The sequence below is a fragment of the Ambystoma mexicanum genome, chromosome 1p, assembly GCF_040938575.1.
Source record: "Ambystoma mexicanum isolate Mex_15411 chromosome 1p, UKY_AmexF1_1, whole genome shotgun sequence".
In the NCBI taxonomy this organism is placed as follows: domain Eukaryota; kingdom Metazoa; phylum Chordata; class Amphibia; order Caudata; family Ambystomatidae; genus Ambystoma; species Ambystoma mexicanum.
Window position 1 is genome coordinate 409,988,703 of NC_090921.1, and position 17,582 is coordinate 410,006,284.

Below are 17,582 nucleotides of genomic sequence, written 5' to 3' on the forward strand. Positions count from 1 at the left end.
AATGCGCCCAGTATTAGATTTGCGCCCTGCAAACAAGTATGTCAAGCCACAAAAGTTCCACATGACTACGCTACAAGAGGTAATCCCTCTACTCAAAAAGGGGATTAAATGGCAACACTGGATATGAAAGATGCCTATTTTCATATTTCAATGTTCCCGGCGCACAGAAGATTCTTGCATTTCAAGATGGCGAACCAGCACTACCAATTCAAAGTGCTGCCCTTCGGAATAGCTTCTGCTCCAAGGGTATTCACAAAGGTACTGGTGGTGGTGGCAGCGCACCTAAGCAGGGAGGCAATCCCAGTGTACCCTTGCCTGGACGACTGGCTCATTACAGGGGAGTCCCCCCTAATTTGCAGACAAAACGTTCAAAGAAAAATCAACCTCCTCTTTCAATTGGGCTTCTCCATCAGCGAGAAATATTCAAGCCTAGTGCTAAGCACTTGCAAACAGTTCCTAGGAGCTATCCTAAACACGCAAGAGGGGTTGGTCTTTCCGTCAGAGGAAAGAGTCCAAAATGTGTTATTGCAAATACTGCATTATCAGGCCGGCCGCCAGATAAGGGTGCGCAAAGCTATGCGTTTTCTAGGCATGATGGCATCTTGCATTTACCTGGTTCCTCATGCGTGCCTGCGACCCATGCAGGAGTGGTTGGTGAAACAGTTGTCTCGGGCAAGTGGTCAGTGGGACGATTTAGTGGTCATTTTGCCAACACTTGTAAAAAATCTTTGCTGGTGGACAAGGGAAAATCTACTGAAGGGGAAACCCTTCTACGATCCAGAGATACAGGCTATTGTCAAGACAGATGCCTCTGAAGCAGGGTGGGGCGCTCATTATCTTCACCACACAGCTCAGGGTCTGTGGTCTTGCATGGCTCCCCAAAACCACATCAGTCTGCTAGAGCTGCTGGCAGTATTCAAAGCCCTTCGGGCATTCAAATCCCATTTAAAGAACCAATCTGTGCAAGTCCTGACCGACAGCACTACAGCAATGTTTACATCTACAAACAGGGGGGCACACGTTCTCCAAATCTGTCCAGGCTTGCGCAGCAAATTTGGAAATGCGCACTCAAACGGAAGATGTTCCTATAGTCCTAGCATGTTCCAGGGGAACTCGACTCTCTAGCAGACTCATGGAGTAGAGATCGCCTACCAGAGAAACATGAGTGGCGTCTACACGAAAAAGTCATAGAGCACCTATTCTCTCTATGGGGTTTCCCCACAATAGACTTGTTCGCGACAAGCGAAAACAGTCAATGCCCAGACTTCGCGTCCAGGTTCTCCCATCCAGGCTCCAAGGGGAACGCCCTATGGATGAACTGGTCAGGGAAATTTGCTTATGCTTTCCCCCCCAACACCTCTCATGAGGAAGGTGGTGAACAAGATCCACAAGGTACCGATGACGCTTATCCTAGTTGCTCCTACGTGGGCAAGCCAGCCATGGTATCCACATCTGCGCAAACTGGTGATGTGCGATCCCATCAAACTCCTGTGCCCGTACAATCTCAGCACGAGGGACTAACAGTGCATCTGCAGCCTCACTCCATGAACTTGGCAGCATGGCTCCTGAGGTCATAGAGTTTGGACATCTTAACCTGCCGCAGAGATGGCTATCTTGAAAGAATCAAGAAAACCAAACACTAGACACTGTTACTTTGACAAATGGGGAAGATTCGTAATTTGGTGCCAATCTAAACAAATCGACCCCGTAGAATGTACTCCTTCATACATTCAGACTTACATACTCTATTTGCTAGATGCTAGGTTAGTATTCAACTCCCTAAAAGTCCACGTGGCGGCTTTAATCAGCCTAAACCAATTCCCATAGTAAGGTCTCATGGTGGAAAGTATCTGTCATCAAACCATTCATGGAAGGAGTAAAGAGACTGCACCCTCCTATTTCAAACCCACTGCCAGGATGGGATCTCAACGTGGTACTCTCTAAACTCATGGGATCCTCTTTCGAGCCAATGCACAAGTCTAGTCTAAAACACCTGACTTACAAAACTGCCTTCTTAGTGGCTATCACTTCCATATGAAGACTGAATGAAATACAAGCATTGTTAGTGCAGGACACTTTCTTTGTTGGACACAAGGACAAGCTGGTTTTACGTACACACCCTAGGTTCTCCCCTAAATTAATCTCCAAATTATATGTAAACCAGTTGATTGAGCTAATGGCTTTCTTCCAGGAACCCAACAGCTCAGCGGAGGTAAAACTTGACACACTAGATGTGAGGAGGGCGGTCCTCTACTATGTAGACAAGAGCAGACTGCTATGAAAAACAGATCAATTGTTTGTCTCCATGGCGCCAGGCAGAGAAGGTGACCGCATTTCAAAGAATGCATCTCTAGGTGGATAGTCGGATGTATACAACTGTGCTATTCTCTATCAAATAAGACACTGCCTTTTACGACCAGGGCCCATTCCACTAGAGGCACAGGAGCCACCCTGGCTTTCGTTGCAAATGTCCCTTTAGACAGTATTTGCAAAGCAGCTACTTGGAGCTCAATACATACTTTACTCAGCACTACTGCATTGACACTCATTCCAAGACAGATACACAATTGGGATAAGCGGTTCTTGGACATCTATTCGCTCATGAACCTTCTCACATCCCACCTCCTTCTAACACTGCTCACTAATCTATGCAGATTCCACAAGCCTCGGAAAGGATACATTACTCACCGTAATCGTATTTCTGATGCTTGTATCTGCTTAGATTCACATGTGCTCACGGAGAGAAAGTGCATGGATGCTTATGAGCTTGTCTGATACGTATCTGCTTGGATACAACTGTACTCACCCTACACCTCATGCTATCTCATGTCAGAAAAATAACAATCAGAGGGACCTCGACGCGTGAGGGATCATGGGTATAGTGGACGTCACACTTGGGATAGGTTTTCTGACACGCCCTGTCGACGTCCCTTTTCGAGTTTAAAAAACAACTGTAATACTCTGCAGCTTCAACTATGTCGGCCTATGCACAGCATGTGAATCTAAGGAGATACAAGCCTCAGAAATATGATTATGGTGAGTAATGGATCCCATATTTATGTACTTGTCTACCTGGAATTATTGTTTGTGTTCTGTGTGTACTCATTCTAGCCCTAGACCACTCTCCCGGTCCTCCTGAGTCGAAGCCTTGGCGCTTTGCTACCTTAACTTTATTGGGTTTGGCCAGACTTCGTCTTCCCTTTTCACCCTAATAGATTGGCCTCCCAAAGCTCATACCCCCAGGGTTGAGTTTAGATATCCATCTTAACACACTACATAACACTTGTCACCAAAACATGCAATCTACAACTACACCTCCTGTGCAAAGTAAGGCACGGCAGTCCAAGTACTGCTTCTGTCTAAGCTGGACTACGGTAATGCTCTCCCCACTGGCCTGCCTAATAGCCTCCCTGCGAGCCATGCAAAACACAGCAATAGACCCATCCTCCACTTAACAAAACATTTACGCATCATCCCAGCTCTCGCCAAGCTCCACTAGCTCCCCAAAACCTAAAGAATTGCCTTCAAAAAGGACTCTGCATTGTATCCTCTTCAAAACCCCACATTACCTTCATGACAAACTGAAACCGATCACCCACACAAAAACCAGACGAGCAAGCCAGCTTCTTCTACACATCACACTATGCAAAGTAACATGCACTCAAACAAGGATTTACCCACTGGATGGACAGACAGCATGGAACACACTACACTTTCAGATCCGCACTGAACCCTCCATCGCCACTTTCTGAAAGAGCCTCAAACCATGCCTTCCTCCCCACACATAATCCAGCCCCTCTACCTTCTAGGCTAATCTTCCTATTCTGAAAACATTTAGTACGTTCTGTTTTACTGCCCACCTTGTAAGCCCCTTTGAGACCTTCTGGGTAGGTCTTGCACAGAACAAACATTTAAATTAAATTCTATCTCTAGTCGAGCCCTCTGGTAAAAATTTAAAATGACTGTGGACACTGACTCAGAGTCATTGATTGGGACTTTGTTCATATCCGTTTTGAATCCAGTTATGGTCACTCCTCCTTGCTTTTGTAGATGGCTTAATTATTATCTGAAATGGAGATGGGATAACAATTGTATGACATTGATTGAACATTTGGTGCGCTAGTCATTGTAATTGCTTGATATATGGATGTTTGCCTTTCAAGGTGCGCAGGGTCCTGAAGAGCCAGGAGGTGTATGAGAACTTTCTGCGCTGCATTGCACTCTTCAATCAGGAGCTGGTATCCGGATCAGAGCTCCTGCAGCTGGTGACACCATTCTTGGGGTATGGATGTGAACAAGGCAACAATTTATTTATATTTTTCATTGTTATCTACATCATGATTTGGCAGGTACGTTAAATGTGAGAAAATATGCCTACTGTCCTATTCAATCGAAAAAGAACCACCCCACATGAACATCCCACCCAAACCGAGCCTTTTATCTTTACTTACCTTGCAAAGCTCAACTATTTTGGGGTCAGTGATCAGGCCTTATAACTGTGCAGGTGAACTATGTTCACTATTGTAAATGCTCTTATTTTTCCCTGCATACATCATATGACTGAAGTGCGGAAGGGACACTTATGTCCTTGTAACTTTGTTAAGTTGCATAAAGTGTCCATGACGGGATGGTCACAGTGGATACTTCTAGGGTGTTTTCTTTTTTGTAGTCTTCTGCACTTTTGCATTTTACCACTTAATGCAATATAGAGCACCATATTGTTAAATAGATTTTTCATTTTGATGCCAAATCTCCTTCACCTGCGAGACCCCCAACACTTTTTGCTGGAGTTGTGTATCTTTTGTCTATGCTCCTGGGTGAGTCAGAACGCCCCACCCCCCCCCCCCCACTCGCCAATTCTTTTGCTCTGGGAGTCATTTTTGTGTATTTCCATAATGTATTTCTGGAGTCATGTTTTCTCCCAACTTTATAGGCACCTGGAATTGACATTTGCAGCACACAGCACTTTCTGTGCAGTATTGACGTGGTGCCACTTGGGCTTTTTATTTTATATATGTTTCCAAGGATAGTGGGATACTTTTTATCCTTTCTATATTTTGCATTTATTTCAGCGCACCCAACCTTATATGAAGTGTTGAGTGGTTACACTGTATCCCCTTTTTCACTGCTCCTGTAACATTTGTTAGTGACAATTCTACCTGAATGGCTGGTGGCAGTGGATGTGTCCTACTGACTTTTGTGTAATTTCTACTCGCAGGTTGTGCTCTCAGCCGCCGTAATACACAGAAGGGTCACCATTGACACAAAATGGTGACTGTTTTCTTTTTTTTGCCATTTATTGCTTGCTTATCTTTTCTTGGTCCTTCTACCTTGCAGGGTGGGGGGAGGTCCTTCTCGCAAGGGAGGTTCCTGAAACTCCACTGGTCTTTGTCTTCTAGCATGCCTGCCTGGGACCAGTTCCGACTGGGATGTTGGCTGCCTGTCCTGAAAGGTCAGCCACCCATCAAAGTTTGAATGTCGCGTGAATGCAGATTGGCTGAGTTCCTGGATAAGAGGCTGGATTCCTGATGCACAGTCGGTCGACCACTGGAACTAAATCTGAAGAGGAGAAAAAATGTCTGTAGCTACTTCCAGGGACTGGGGATGCCTGCTGAGTGAATGCTGCTGTGCTGACCCTTTCTTCCATGCTACTGAGATCAACAAAGAGGACTCCTGTCCTTTGGCTGGTGGGCCCAATTGGCCTTGAGATGGCCTGCATTTCGAGCCATCTCATGACGGGCTACGGCCTTCCTGGGCTGCAAACCGCCAATATCCTGGAACCTGTCATCATCTTGCAGAGTTATGATAAGGGAGCTTCTAAAACGCAGCTTAGACCCTTGGGTATCTTGGCTCTATGCATTCTTTATCATAAGGCGGAGCAGTGAAGGAAGCTGAGAAGTAGTTATTAGCACTTTTCCGGAAAGCAAGATGGTCAGCAGTCGCACGTCAGGTAAAGGAGTGAATTCCACAACCCTGAAGCCAAAACTGAGAAACCTTGTCCACCGATTGTAGGTCTGGAAAAACAGGGGACACACAACGGCAGCTGGTTGCAGATCGAAGATTCTGTGACGGAGCATACTTAATGAACTTCTCACACAGATAAAGTGCTCCGGAGCCATAGAAGCCCTAATGGACCAGACCTAGAGCCTTAATTTAATTCTCGGCTCCACAGGAAGCCAGTGAAAATTCCGCAATACCAGCGATATGTGGGCGAATTTAGGTAGGCCCACAGCCAAGTGAGCGGCAGAATTCTGTAGCAGTGCATCGGCTTGTGAAGATTCAACCCTTCCGGAACTTTAGTGGACTCCTTCTGCATCTCCAGTGGCAAGATTCCACTCACTGAAGTACTCTCCTCGATGTGCTGGACATGAGGGAACATCCTGAATCAACACATCGATAACCCTTCATCTGGTATCCTGAAAAGGACCCACAACTGTGAGAAGCTACGAAGAATCTTTTGCTGGGAGTCTTTTGCACTCCACTGCTGCTGCAAAATCCCTTCCAGTGTCCCTTCTTTCGTCAGAAGACCAAGAATTTGGTGACCGGATCCTGCAGCTGCTGCATCGTGAGGGCATCCGCCTGCATCATCTTCTTCACTGTGGTACTGTGAGACTCGAGGTAATACTTATCCAGAGTCGTTCTGCCGCTCCTGCCTTGCTGGGATGGCAATCGCGTGTTTGGGTGTTGGCCCATGAGGAAAGCTTATATGCATACAGGGAGAGCCTGCCGGCTTCGCTGATTCCAATTTACCGACAATAGCAATGTACTTCCTTGTAACAGAAAAAACTCCTTTGGAACTCTGATTACTCGTACGTCCCGTCCCCTTTGCTTATACTTTTGGGAAATTCTGTCCTGTGGGACGGGACTGGAGCACTTTATGTAAAAAAAGCATCACATTGAAAAATGTGTCCTTCTCTTTTTATGAGGGGTACTGCACACGCCCGTAACCCCGCCCTCCTTAGCTCTGCCCCGCGTATCGCCCTTCTGTCCTTTTCTCAGTGCGGTCGGGGCTGGACGCACTAGCATCGCTGGGAAGACCTTTTTTCTTTCCCGTTGTCCTTCTCTCCTGCTCCGGTTCTGCGGTTGCGTCGTCCTCCGTCTATGCCGCGTCGTCCTCCGTCTCTGCCGGAGTGTCTGGGATTTGCCACTTGTACCTCTTGCGAGCGTCGCTTCGCTAGGGCGGATCCCCATTCTCTCTGGTTGGAGGGTCTATGACCGGATCACCGTTGGGACTCGTGTTGCTTCTGAGACTCCCTTTCGGTCCGGGCACTTCAACGTCATCTTCGTCAGTGGGAGATGTTAGGCAGAAACCTGTGCAGTTCCCTTAGGGACAACTGCAAAAGATTTAGGACTACAGGTGGTTGGCAGTAAACCCAATTGGTAAGTCTGTACCACCCAGATTTACCTGGTAGCTGTGGCTGAGCAGACTTCTCTCAAGATGAGCTAGGCAGTATACACAATAGGTACGGAGACACAGTAGTACAAGCAAACGCTGACCAGAGCTTTGGTGTAAAAGTATATAATTATTTATTTAAAGACACACTTGTAAATTACACTAGCACAAAAATAGTTAAGTAAATTCAACGCACAGTCACAATGACTAGATGTACTTTCCTTATTCCTTATTAGACAAGTCTTAGTTAACACCACTTATTTCCAGACAGAGGTGAGCGCTTAACTAAAGATGGCACTCCAATAAGTTGAGAAAGGGAGGGAAAAGGCAGAAATTAGGAAAAGCACACAACACAATACTTTAGAAGCACCCAGCAAGGCAGGAAAGTCAAGTCTACTTGTGAGCAAAAAGTTCAGAGGCCAGGCTCTCTTAGAGAGACCAGAGCACCAATGCGCCCAAGATCACACAGTTGAAAAGTCTTGCAGGGAGTTCAGAAAAGAATTAAGTCAGCTCAGAAAAGTTCAGTTAGCCAGCCTAGGGCCAACCCAAGTGGTAAGTGGAGGCTTTAAGAGTCACCCCACACAGACCGTTGCGAGGGAGGCCAGGCGGACACAGTACATTCAAAGTGGAGAAGATCATCCAGCGGGGGCAGTTGTTCCTGGCAGCAGGTGCAAGTCATGGCGTCGTCCAGAGGAAGAGATGGTCTTGACGTGGAGGAAAGCTGAAGGTCGTTGCACTGCCAGGGAAGAAACCATCCGCGGAGTTGTCCGGTTAAAAGGTAAGACCCTTTAATTCACGGTAGTGAAAAAACCGTGGTATCCCGGTTGCCGGGGTACTTGGCACAGGCAATGCGGCCACGAGAGGATCCGGGAAGGCGAAAAGACGGGCAAACTGGTTATCCCCACCAGTCAAAGGAAGAAGACTCTCCGGGCTGGAGATCTCCTCTGTCGTCGGGAAAAGTGGTGAGACGGTTCAGCAGGGCTCCACCGGTGGTGTCGTCGTTACAGGTCGGCTCAGCTTCTCCCTCTTCGGATTCTTTAGGTCCTTTGGCGACTTCTGAAGTTCCAGTCTCCAAAGCCCTGCTTTTATGCAGCAAACCCCCATTAAATCCGCCTAGCTGTCAATCAAACCTGCTAAGTGGTGAGCCCGGTGGCTCACCACTTGGGCCAATCACACAAGAGTGTGACTTGAGTTGCCAAGGCAACTCAGTCCAGGGTGCCTAAACCCCCTCCCACACCCCCTGTGGTACCCACAGAGTGGCACCACTTTTGGAGGCTTCTATGGAGAAGCCCGCCAAAAAGTGGAACAAAGGGCCCGACTTGGGTTGGAGTCACAGAAGCGAACACAAACGCAATTTTGGAACCGAGTTTTGGCAAAAAATACCAACCAGTGATTTTATATTAATTTAATAAACCGGCAGTATGTTTAGGCTATTTTAAAAAGTGGTAGCCTCGAACAATGGTAAATCCCATAGGAAATATTCGCGGTCGAATATAAAAAGTAGTATCCACTGCCACCAGCCAAAACTCGATCAGGGGGGACGGAGACGTGCCCCCTCTAACAACAGACCCCGGGGCAATCTAATTTCCCCGACCGGTATGTCCACAATATGATGGTTTGTACTGGTTTCTGTTCATAATTTGGGACTAGTAAAGCCAATGGTGACTTTATATGCCCTGAGAGACAGTAGTCAGTCCCAGGGTATGGAGTCTATGTTTGGGGGTCACTATGACACCCCTGGGTTACTGCACTGAGGGTGCTGTGTAACCCACATACCAAAAACACATGAAGCCCTATGGGTTAAAGGACCCCATAGCCCATAAAACACATTCAAAGTCAAAGGAACCCTCAAATCATGTCTAAGAGTCGGAGTAAAGCAGGAGAGAAAAAAATAAACCCCATAAATCCAGCAAAGCTGCTGGGGGCCTCACTAGGTTTGGGAAATTAGCCTTAACAGGGAATTCTCCCTAACAGGAGATCTTCCAGAAGGTTCCTCCGCCGCATTTCCAACTCTTCATTGACTGAAAGAAGAGACCCCCAGTAAGTTCTTTACTTTTCAGGGCACCCCGACTGGGGCACTCCTTCCCAGAGTCCACCAGGTCCGGGAGGGGCTTCAAAATCTCTGCTTCCGGGGTTATCCCTGAGGTGCCTCGCAGGCCTAATAGGCGTACCAGGGTTTTCTCCGAGGGTTACTGCGAGGGGCCTGCCTATACCGGATTACGAGCCGAGGTTCACTGATCAGGTGCTAATAGCCAGCATAGTCGTTCTGAGGTGTTGAGTACCGGAGTTCGCTCCAAGGTCTCCTGGTCTGGAGCTTCCCACACAGACACCAGAGTGCGCCCTGAGGCCTCTGTTGAGGCTTTCGAAGGGATTGGTTCCTCCGACGTATTCCACATCTGACCGGTAATCACCACAGCTGTGCTGCTTTGGAAAAATGTTCGGCTCCTGCGTCGATGACGTTGATACGCTGTCCTCGAGGGCCTCCGTCGAGCTGACGTCACCGGATGTTATAAGTAGGACACACGACGCTCGTAGCCTCAGTTCCGTTTTTTCCGCGAATGTGTTCGCTTCGGAGATCTCGGCGCGCCTCCGTTCTTCTGAGTTATTCTATCGGTTTTTCGAACTTGTTAGTTTGTGAAGTTATCATGTCTTCGTCTTCCACCCCGCGATCGGGATTCAAGAATTGTCGGGACTGCGATTCCAAGAAGTTGCTTATGGATCCACACGACGCCTGCCTCTGGTGCCTCGGTGAGGACCACGCCACGGATGATTGTGACGATTGCCAGTTGTTAAGATCGAAGGCCTTGCGGGAGCAGAAGAAGCAGCTTTCTGTCAGTAGGGTTTCCAAGCCCCGAAAGTCGAAATCCGCTGGGCTTTCGACTGACGATTCGAGAGGCTACTCTCTGCGTCGTCGGCGTAAGACCAGGGGGGTCTCGGTCCCGGAGTGGTTCCTGCCATTCAGCTCTGGAAAGATGACATCCGCATATGGACTCACTACATCGATGATATTTTTGGAGTGTGGAAGGGCACCAGGATAGCCTTCGACACCTTCTTTGAATATCTTAACAATATTGATCAACGTATCCAATTCACGAGAGAGATTTCACAGGATACAATTACCTTTTTGAATGTTTGCATCAAAAAAGAGACTACATCCTACAGCACCTCAATCTTCCGGAAACCGACAGATCGTAACAATCTTCTACACCGCCTGAGTTTTCACCAGCCTAGTTTACTCAAGAACCTTCCATACAGTCAACTCCTAAGGGTTAAGAAGATTGTTAGCGACCCCGAGGATTGTGTAGCCCAACAACAGGTTATGAAAGAGAAATTTCTAGCCCGGGGCTACAAACAAACAAACAGAACTTGACATAGCATCTAATAGGGTTAGTACCCTGGCACGAGAGACTTTGCTCTCTACCCAAAACCTCAAAAACAAGAGAGAACTGAAAACACCGGTGTTTGTTTCTAAATTTTCAATCCAGAGTAACAGGATTAAGAAAACCATCAGTAAACACTGGGGGATTTTGAAGAATGATGTCCGAGTACAAGCTTTATTTACTGAATTACCGGTATTTGCTTATCAATGCAGCAGGAACCTGAGAGATGAACCGGTACACACGAGACCACCCTTGAAGGAATCTGTAACCCAACGCACCGGGACATACCCTTGCCTCCACTGTACCAACTGCAATTCAGTGATTAAAGGAGATTTTATTAACCATCCCAGAACAGGGAAAAAGATTCCGCTCAAGAATTATGGCACCTGCGATAGCACCAATATAATCTACGGCATTAAATGCCCGTGTGGAAAATTCTATGTGGGACAATCCACAAGATAATCATGCATTCTCTTTGATTCTAAGGACATGTTTCTAGCTACTATATACTGCGGAATTCCGCGTAAGTGATTTATTTGAGGCCACCCCGCTACGTCTCCTGGACATGTGTCTCGGACCCAAGGTGACGTCGTTGACGCCACCATAGCAGTGGGGAGGCATATAATAACTCTATGAATAACATATGTGCCATTATTGTTACTTTCTTTGGTGCCGTCACTGTACGACACTGCACAATGAATGTTGATTGTAATTCCATAACCATGTGTTACAATAATCATGTGTCAACTTTGTTTAACATCTTAAGCAGCTCGGCCTTGCATTGGGCCCTCCATTATTTGCTATCTCACTTTCATAACCTTTTTCCATCGTTTTTCTTTACTCCTTTTTTGCTCCTGTCATACTTTAAATTGTAGTATTTCTTCTGTTTCCATGTTTCCTACTAATTTAATTTTCTGAATTTTAAGTCACCATTATTCCGTATTTACTTCTTGGAAGGCTGACAATTAGTTTAATACTCTGAACTCCCACCCGGAGACCCGTACACAGTTTGTTATTCCTGGCCGCGTGCCCCTCGGGGCCGCGGTCACGTGGAATATTAAAGGAGCGTTGTCTTGGCAACGCGCCGATGCGTGCATCGCAGTTTCAAGCCAGCTAGCGAGAGGAACAGTTCCACTCCTCGCTGGTCTCCCGGTAAGCTTTTTTAAAGATATGTTTACACGGATTCCACCTGTTTGCTTCTACAGCTTATATTACTTTCATTACATTTCAGCCTATATTGAAGGCTGCGCCACAGCGCTGACATTTTCCTGGGCAGTTTTCTGCCGTTCTTATGCTTTTCGTACACCAAGCCACCACCTATGCAAGCATTCTACCATTTGCTCAGGTAAATGCTATCCGCACTTCTTGTTACCGCCAACTTTACATGTAACAGCCTTCTTACTGCTGTTTTCTGTTTCTGTTTCATATTCTTTGCATCTATCAATTTTGACCTCTTCTACCACAACAATGATTGGTATGTCATTTACTTTACTTATATGAATGTATATTGTTGACACACTATCGATTGGAATATTATGGAAAGACACATGTACAATTACAGACTTGCCCTGATGAAGGATATGTAAATCCGAAATGCATTGGCAAATGTTCTAGTCTGATATAAGATGCTAGTGGCTTTTTCTTCCTCGCTAAGAAGATATTAGCAACGCCTCACATCACGAGACGTATTATTCTTTCACAAAACTACTTGTTGATAAAAATCTTTTTTGAAGAATAAATGGATTTTCATGGTTATCATCATTATTATTTTTTCTGAATATGCGAACATTTAATTTTGGAAAATATTAAGCTTTGGAAAGTTTGCATAACCAATATACCCAGATTGGGTGTCCTGGAGAGCGGCTGTGTGACCTTGTATCCTACTTGGTCTTTTGCTTTTTTCCTGCCATTCCTCTGCCTCTTCGAGGCACTTGCGGAAGCGCCATCACCGGTTGCCTTCCTCATCCGAGGAACCGCCCGTCGGCGGGTTGCTTGTCCCAACAAGCACTCTACTCCTGCGGAATGGGATGCATTTCGTACGGAGATGATGGCTAGTTTCCAATCGCAGGGCTCCGTTCCGTTCACGGCTTGGAAAGAAGCTGGCAGGGAACGTGCTAGGGCCACCGTTCACACGCTTTTGGGCTCGGGTGGTCACGCGATCATCGGGAACCTTCGAGGTCTCGATTGGACAAGGTGGATCGCTCTAGCCATGCCCGCTCCAGGTCCCGGTCCGAGACGCCCTCGAGACCGTCTGAGCCTGTGAGGTCTTCGAAGAAGATGTCGACGCCACCGGCGCCATGTCTGTCGAGGGACTCTCTCGAGGCTCAGCCTTCGAGGAAGTCGGCGCCGAGGCCGTCGAAGTACACGCTTGGGGCTCCGCCCTCGAGGCCTGTGTGGAAGCCATCGGCGCCACGCTCGATGTCGACGCCGATTCTGTCGACGCCCTCAACATCATTTGAGGAGGCTTTACCAGAGGTACCTAGTGCATCATTGGAAACTCTGAGGAAAGCCCTGAAGAAATCAGTGAGGCCTGTATTTGAGCCCTTTTCTGTGCCCTCTTCCAGGGATTTGTTCCAGCCTCTGGATTCTATTTCTGAGGTGGAGGAAGGGTCTGAGGAAGGTTTGGTTCCCGATGACTTATTATCTGATCATAGCCAGATGGAAGACCTGCGTCAGTCGTTGCACGACACCAGTGGTTTGGACACCTCTCCGAAGGTCGAGTTTGGTAGGCCTGAGCCTGGCACGCATGCTGAGTCCTCGTACCGGCGGCTGATGTCGAGGGTGACAGAGTACTTGGGGTGGTCTGCGCCACCAGTGGACTTTCTGCAGGATGACCTGACAGATATCTTGGACCAAGGTCCACCAACTGACCCGGCACTGCCATTCCATATGGCTTTGCAAAGAAGGGTGGCGGCAGCTTGGACTGCTCCAGAGTGTCTCCCGGCAGTGGGTAAGTCGTTGCTGAAAAAGTACCGCCCAGCCAGTGGCGACCCCGGCTACTTCCGGAGAGTTTGGTGGTGCAGGCGGCTACGGCACCAGCAAAACAGGCGTCCTACCCTTTCATCCCTCCTGATGGGGACGACAAACGTTTTGACGGTTGAGCAAAGAAAGTCTTTTCTTCAGGGGGTATGGCTTTAAAAGCAGCCAATTCATGTGTGCCTTAGCACGTTTCACTCACACTCTGTGGAATTGTTTCATTGGCGGCTGAACATATTCCCGAAGGGTAGGAACGGGATGGCTTTCTTGCTCTTGTACAGGATGGCAAGGATGCCATGTGTGAATCCGTTCTGTCGGGTCTGGACGTGGCAGACTGTGTCAGCTGGTCCATGGCGGCGAGCACCGTGATGCGCAGATTTGCGTGGTTGCAGAAGTTGGGGTTTGCTCCTGATGTGCAGGCCCGGCTTATCAACATGCCCTTTGATGGTGACCATCTTTTTGGCAGCAAGGCTGACGAGAGCCTTGAGAGGTTGCAGACCTCCAAAACTGCAGCAAAGTCGTTGAGCGCTGCAGTTCACCAACCTCCACCTTTTCGTCAGTCATGAGGCCATGTCCCATGCTTCGCTGGTTGGGGGGAAGGCTGGCGCAGCATCTTGTAGAATGGCGTGCCATTACTTTTTAATGTGTGGGTTCTGAAGATCATTGCCCACGGCTACTGTCTTCCTTTCCGGCAGAAGCCTCACAACAATCCACCAGGGAATCTCTCTTTGAAGAGTCTGGATCCGCTCCTTGCGCAGGAAATTGAATCCCTGCTGGAGAAAGGCGCCATAGAACTGGTGCCTGTAGCGGAGAGGAACAACAGCCGTTCAAGTGGCACAGCGAGTAGAGCGCTCGCTTTGACACCTTTGCAGAGCCTGCTGACGCAGGTTCGAATCCTGGCAAGGCTAAACTCAGCCTTTCATCCTTCCGAGGTCGATAAATGAGCACTACACACTGTGGGTAATAATAAGCAGCGCTCAGATACCTGAGGGTTCGTAGCGCTATATAAATTCTAAATAATAATAATAATAATTATCATTATTATTATTAACAAGGGATGGTATTCCCCATATTTTTTATCCCGAAAAAAAACGGGGGATTGAGACCCATCATGGACTTGCATGGTTTGAAAAAGCTCCTCAGGAAAGACAAGTTCAAGATGGTTACTCTCTCTCTCAAGTCCTCCAGGCCCTTCAACTTCAGGACTGGTTGGCGTTTCTCGAACTCCAGGACGCTTAGTTTTATGTGCCGATTCATCCCAAGCACAAGAAGTACCGGAGGTTCGCGGTTGGAGACGCACACTTTCAGTTTCGGGTCCTGCCGTTCGCATTGACCTCCGCCCCGAGGGTTTTCACCAAGCTCATGGTGGTGGTGGCAGCGTATCTCAGGAAAGGGTGGATTCACGTCTACCCCTACCTGGACGATTGGTTGATCAGGGCGCGCTCTCCAGAGCAAGTACTGGATCATCCGTCTGTCACCTGCCACTCCCTTCACAGGCTGGGCTTCTCCCTCAACTTAAAGAAGTCCCACTTGACGCCAACCCAGCGGCTCCAGTACATCGGAGCAGTGCTCAACACACCCCTGGGGCAGTGTTTCCCTCCCCAGGTGAGGGCTCATCACATTCTGCAGATGGTGCACAAGTTTCAACATGTCCAGAGTCTCCCAGCGTTCGAGTTCTTGAGGTTGCTAGGCCTTATGACATCCTGCATTCTTCTGGTGCCAGAGGCCAGGCTGCGGATGAGATCTCTGCAGGGGACTCTCAAGATGCAGTGGTCACAGTCCTCCGGCAGGATGTCGGATCCCGTTCAGGTGCCGCCATTGGTTGCCCAGGATCTCCTGTGGTGGGCCGTCGAAGGCAATCTGATGAAGGGGCCTCCATTTTGGCTACCCTGGCCGGAGGTGACTATCGTGACGGACACATCCCTCGCGGGATGGGGAGCTCATGCCAACGAGTTGAGTCAGCGGTCGTTGGTCTCCGTCGGAGTCCAGACTCCATATCAATCTGTTGGAGCTGAGGGCCATCAGGCTAGCTCTGAAGGCTTTTCTGCCGACTGTGCGAGGGAAGAATTACCTGATTCTGACAGACAACAGTGGCCATGCACTGCCTCAACAAAAAAAGGGGGGGGGGGGGGCAGTGGTCACTTCCTCTGTGCAGAGAGGCGATGCAGCTCTGGTTCTGGGCCATCCAGCGGGAAATTTTGATCTCGGCAGTTCATCTGGCCGGAGTTGAAAACGAGGCGGCGGATGCTCTGAGCAAGCAGAGCATGGTCTCTCACGAGTGGGAGCTGGCTCAGGAGATTCTCCTGGAGATCTTCGCCTTTTGGGGGACCCCACAAGTGGATCTCTTCGCCACCAGTGTCAACCGGAAGTGCGAAAGATTCTGCTTGTGGGAATTTCCTCCAAGAGGAGCCTTAGGGGACATGTTTGTAGTGGAGTGGTCCTTCCCACTGCTGTACGCGTTTCCTCCAGACCCCGTCATTCCGCAAGTGCTGTGGCAGTTACGGAGGTTCGGTTCCCGATTGATCCTCATTGCTCCGGCATGGGCCCGGAGAACGTGGTACCCGGACCTTCTCGACTTGTCCATCTGCCCTCCATGCTGTCTTGCCTACCGAAACAATCTGCTCTCACGGGAGGGGGGGGGGTCAGGTTCTCCATCCAGAGGTTAAGTCTCTCAACTTTCTTGCTTGGCTTCTGAAAGGTTGAGGTATAAGGATTGGGATCTCCCTAAAGACGTGACGGAGGTGTTGCTTTCGGCCAGAAGGCCTGAAACAAAGTCCCTGTACCGTTGCTTGCCCGTGGAGAAAGTTCTGCGACTGGTGCAGGGTTCAGAATGTGGATCCTTATTCATGTGCCATTCCTGTGGTTCTGTCTTTTTTGCTTTCGTTAGCCCACAAGGGGCCTGCAAGTGGGTACCATTAAAGGTTACCTGGCGGCGCTGTCCATATTTAAGCGTTCGTCTGAGGAGTGTTCTTATTTTAAGATTCCTTTGATTTCTCAGTTTCTGGAAGGGCTCATTAATGTGTTCCCACCTTTCCAGGTGCCCGGTTGGGATTTGAACCTAAAATTCCTAATGAGTGCTCCATTTGAGCCTTTACATTCTTGTCCTTTGAGACTGTTGACCTTTAAAACTGTATTTTTAGTTGCGGTTACTTCCGCTCGCAGAGTGAGTTGCAGGCACTATCTGCTAAGCCACCCTTCACGGTGTTTCATAAGGACAGGGTTGTCATTAGGGTTCGTCCTTCTTTTCTTCCGAAAGTTGTGTCGGAATTTCATTTAAGCCAGAAGGTCATTCTTCCGGCATTCTATCCTCCTCCGCATCCTGGTAAGGAAGAGGAGAGGCTCCATAGGTTGGATCCTAGGAGAGCTTTAAGTTTCTACATTTCACGCATGTCCCGGGTCAGAGTGGACGATCAGCTCTTTGTAGGATACGCTGGAACGCGCTTGGGACAAGCTGTTACTAAGCAGACTTTGTCTAGATGGATTATTTCTGAATGCTACCGCTTGGCGGGTAAGGACCCTGCAGTAGGCTTATGGGCCCATTCTACCAGGGGTGTGGCTGCCTCTACTGCTCTGCAGAGGGGTGTTCCCATTTGTGAAGCAGTCACATGGGCCTCTGTCCATACTTTTGTAAAACACTACTCCCTGGATTCTATCCATGGGCAAGATTTGGCCTTTGGCAAGGCGGTCCTTTATTCTGCAATTTAATTGGGCATTCGAAATTTCTAAATTCTTTCCCCACCTCCATATGTTGCTACTGCTTTGGGAATCTGTCATAGATGTGGAATACGTCGGAGGAACCAATCCCTTAGAAGAACAAGTTACTTTATTTCCTG

The 17,582-nt window shown here is 48.3% G+C and overlaps 1 protein-coding gene across 2 annotated transcripts in view; it reads left to right on the forward strand.

Moving 5' to 3' along the window:
* SIN3B (SIN3 transcription regulator family member B) overlaps window positions 1-17,582 on the forward strand; it is a 1,409,802-nt gene that overhangs the window by 524,414 nt on the left and 867,806 nt on the right. For both annotated transcript variants that reach the window (XM_069649207.1, XM_069649206.1), the window contains one exon: window positions 4,164-4,282. In XM_069649207.1, coding sequence (XP_069505308.1) covers window positions 4,164-4,282 — 119 coding nt within the window. The remainder of the gene's footprint in view (window positions 1-4,163; window positions 4,283-17,582) is intronic.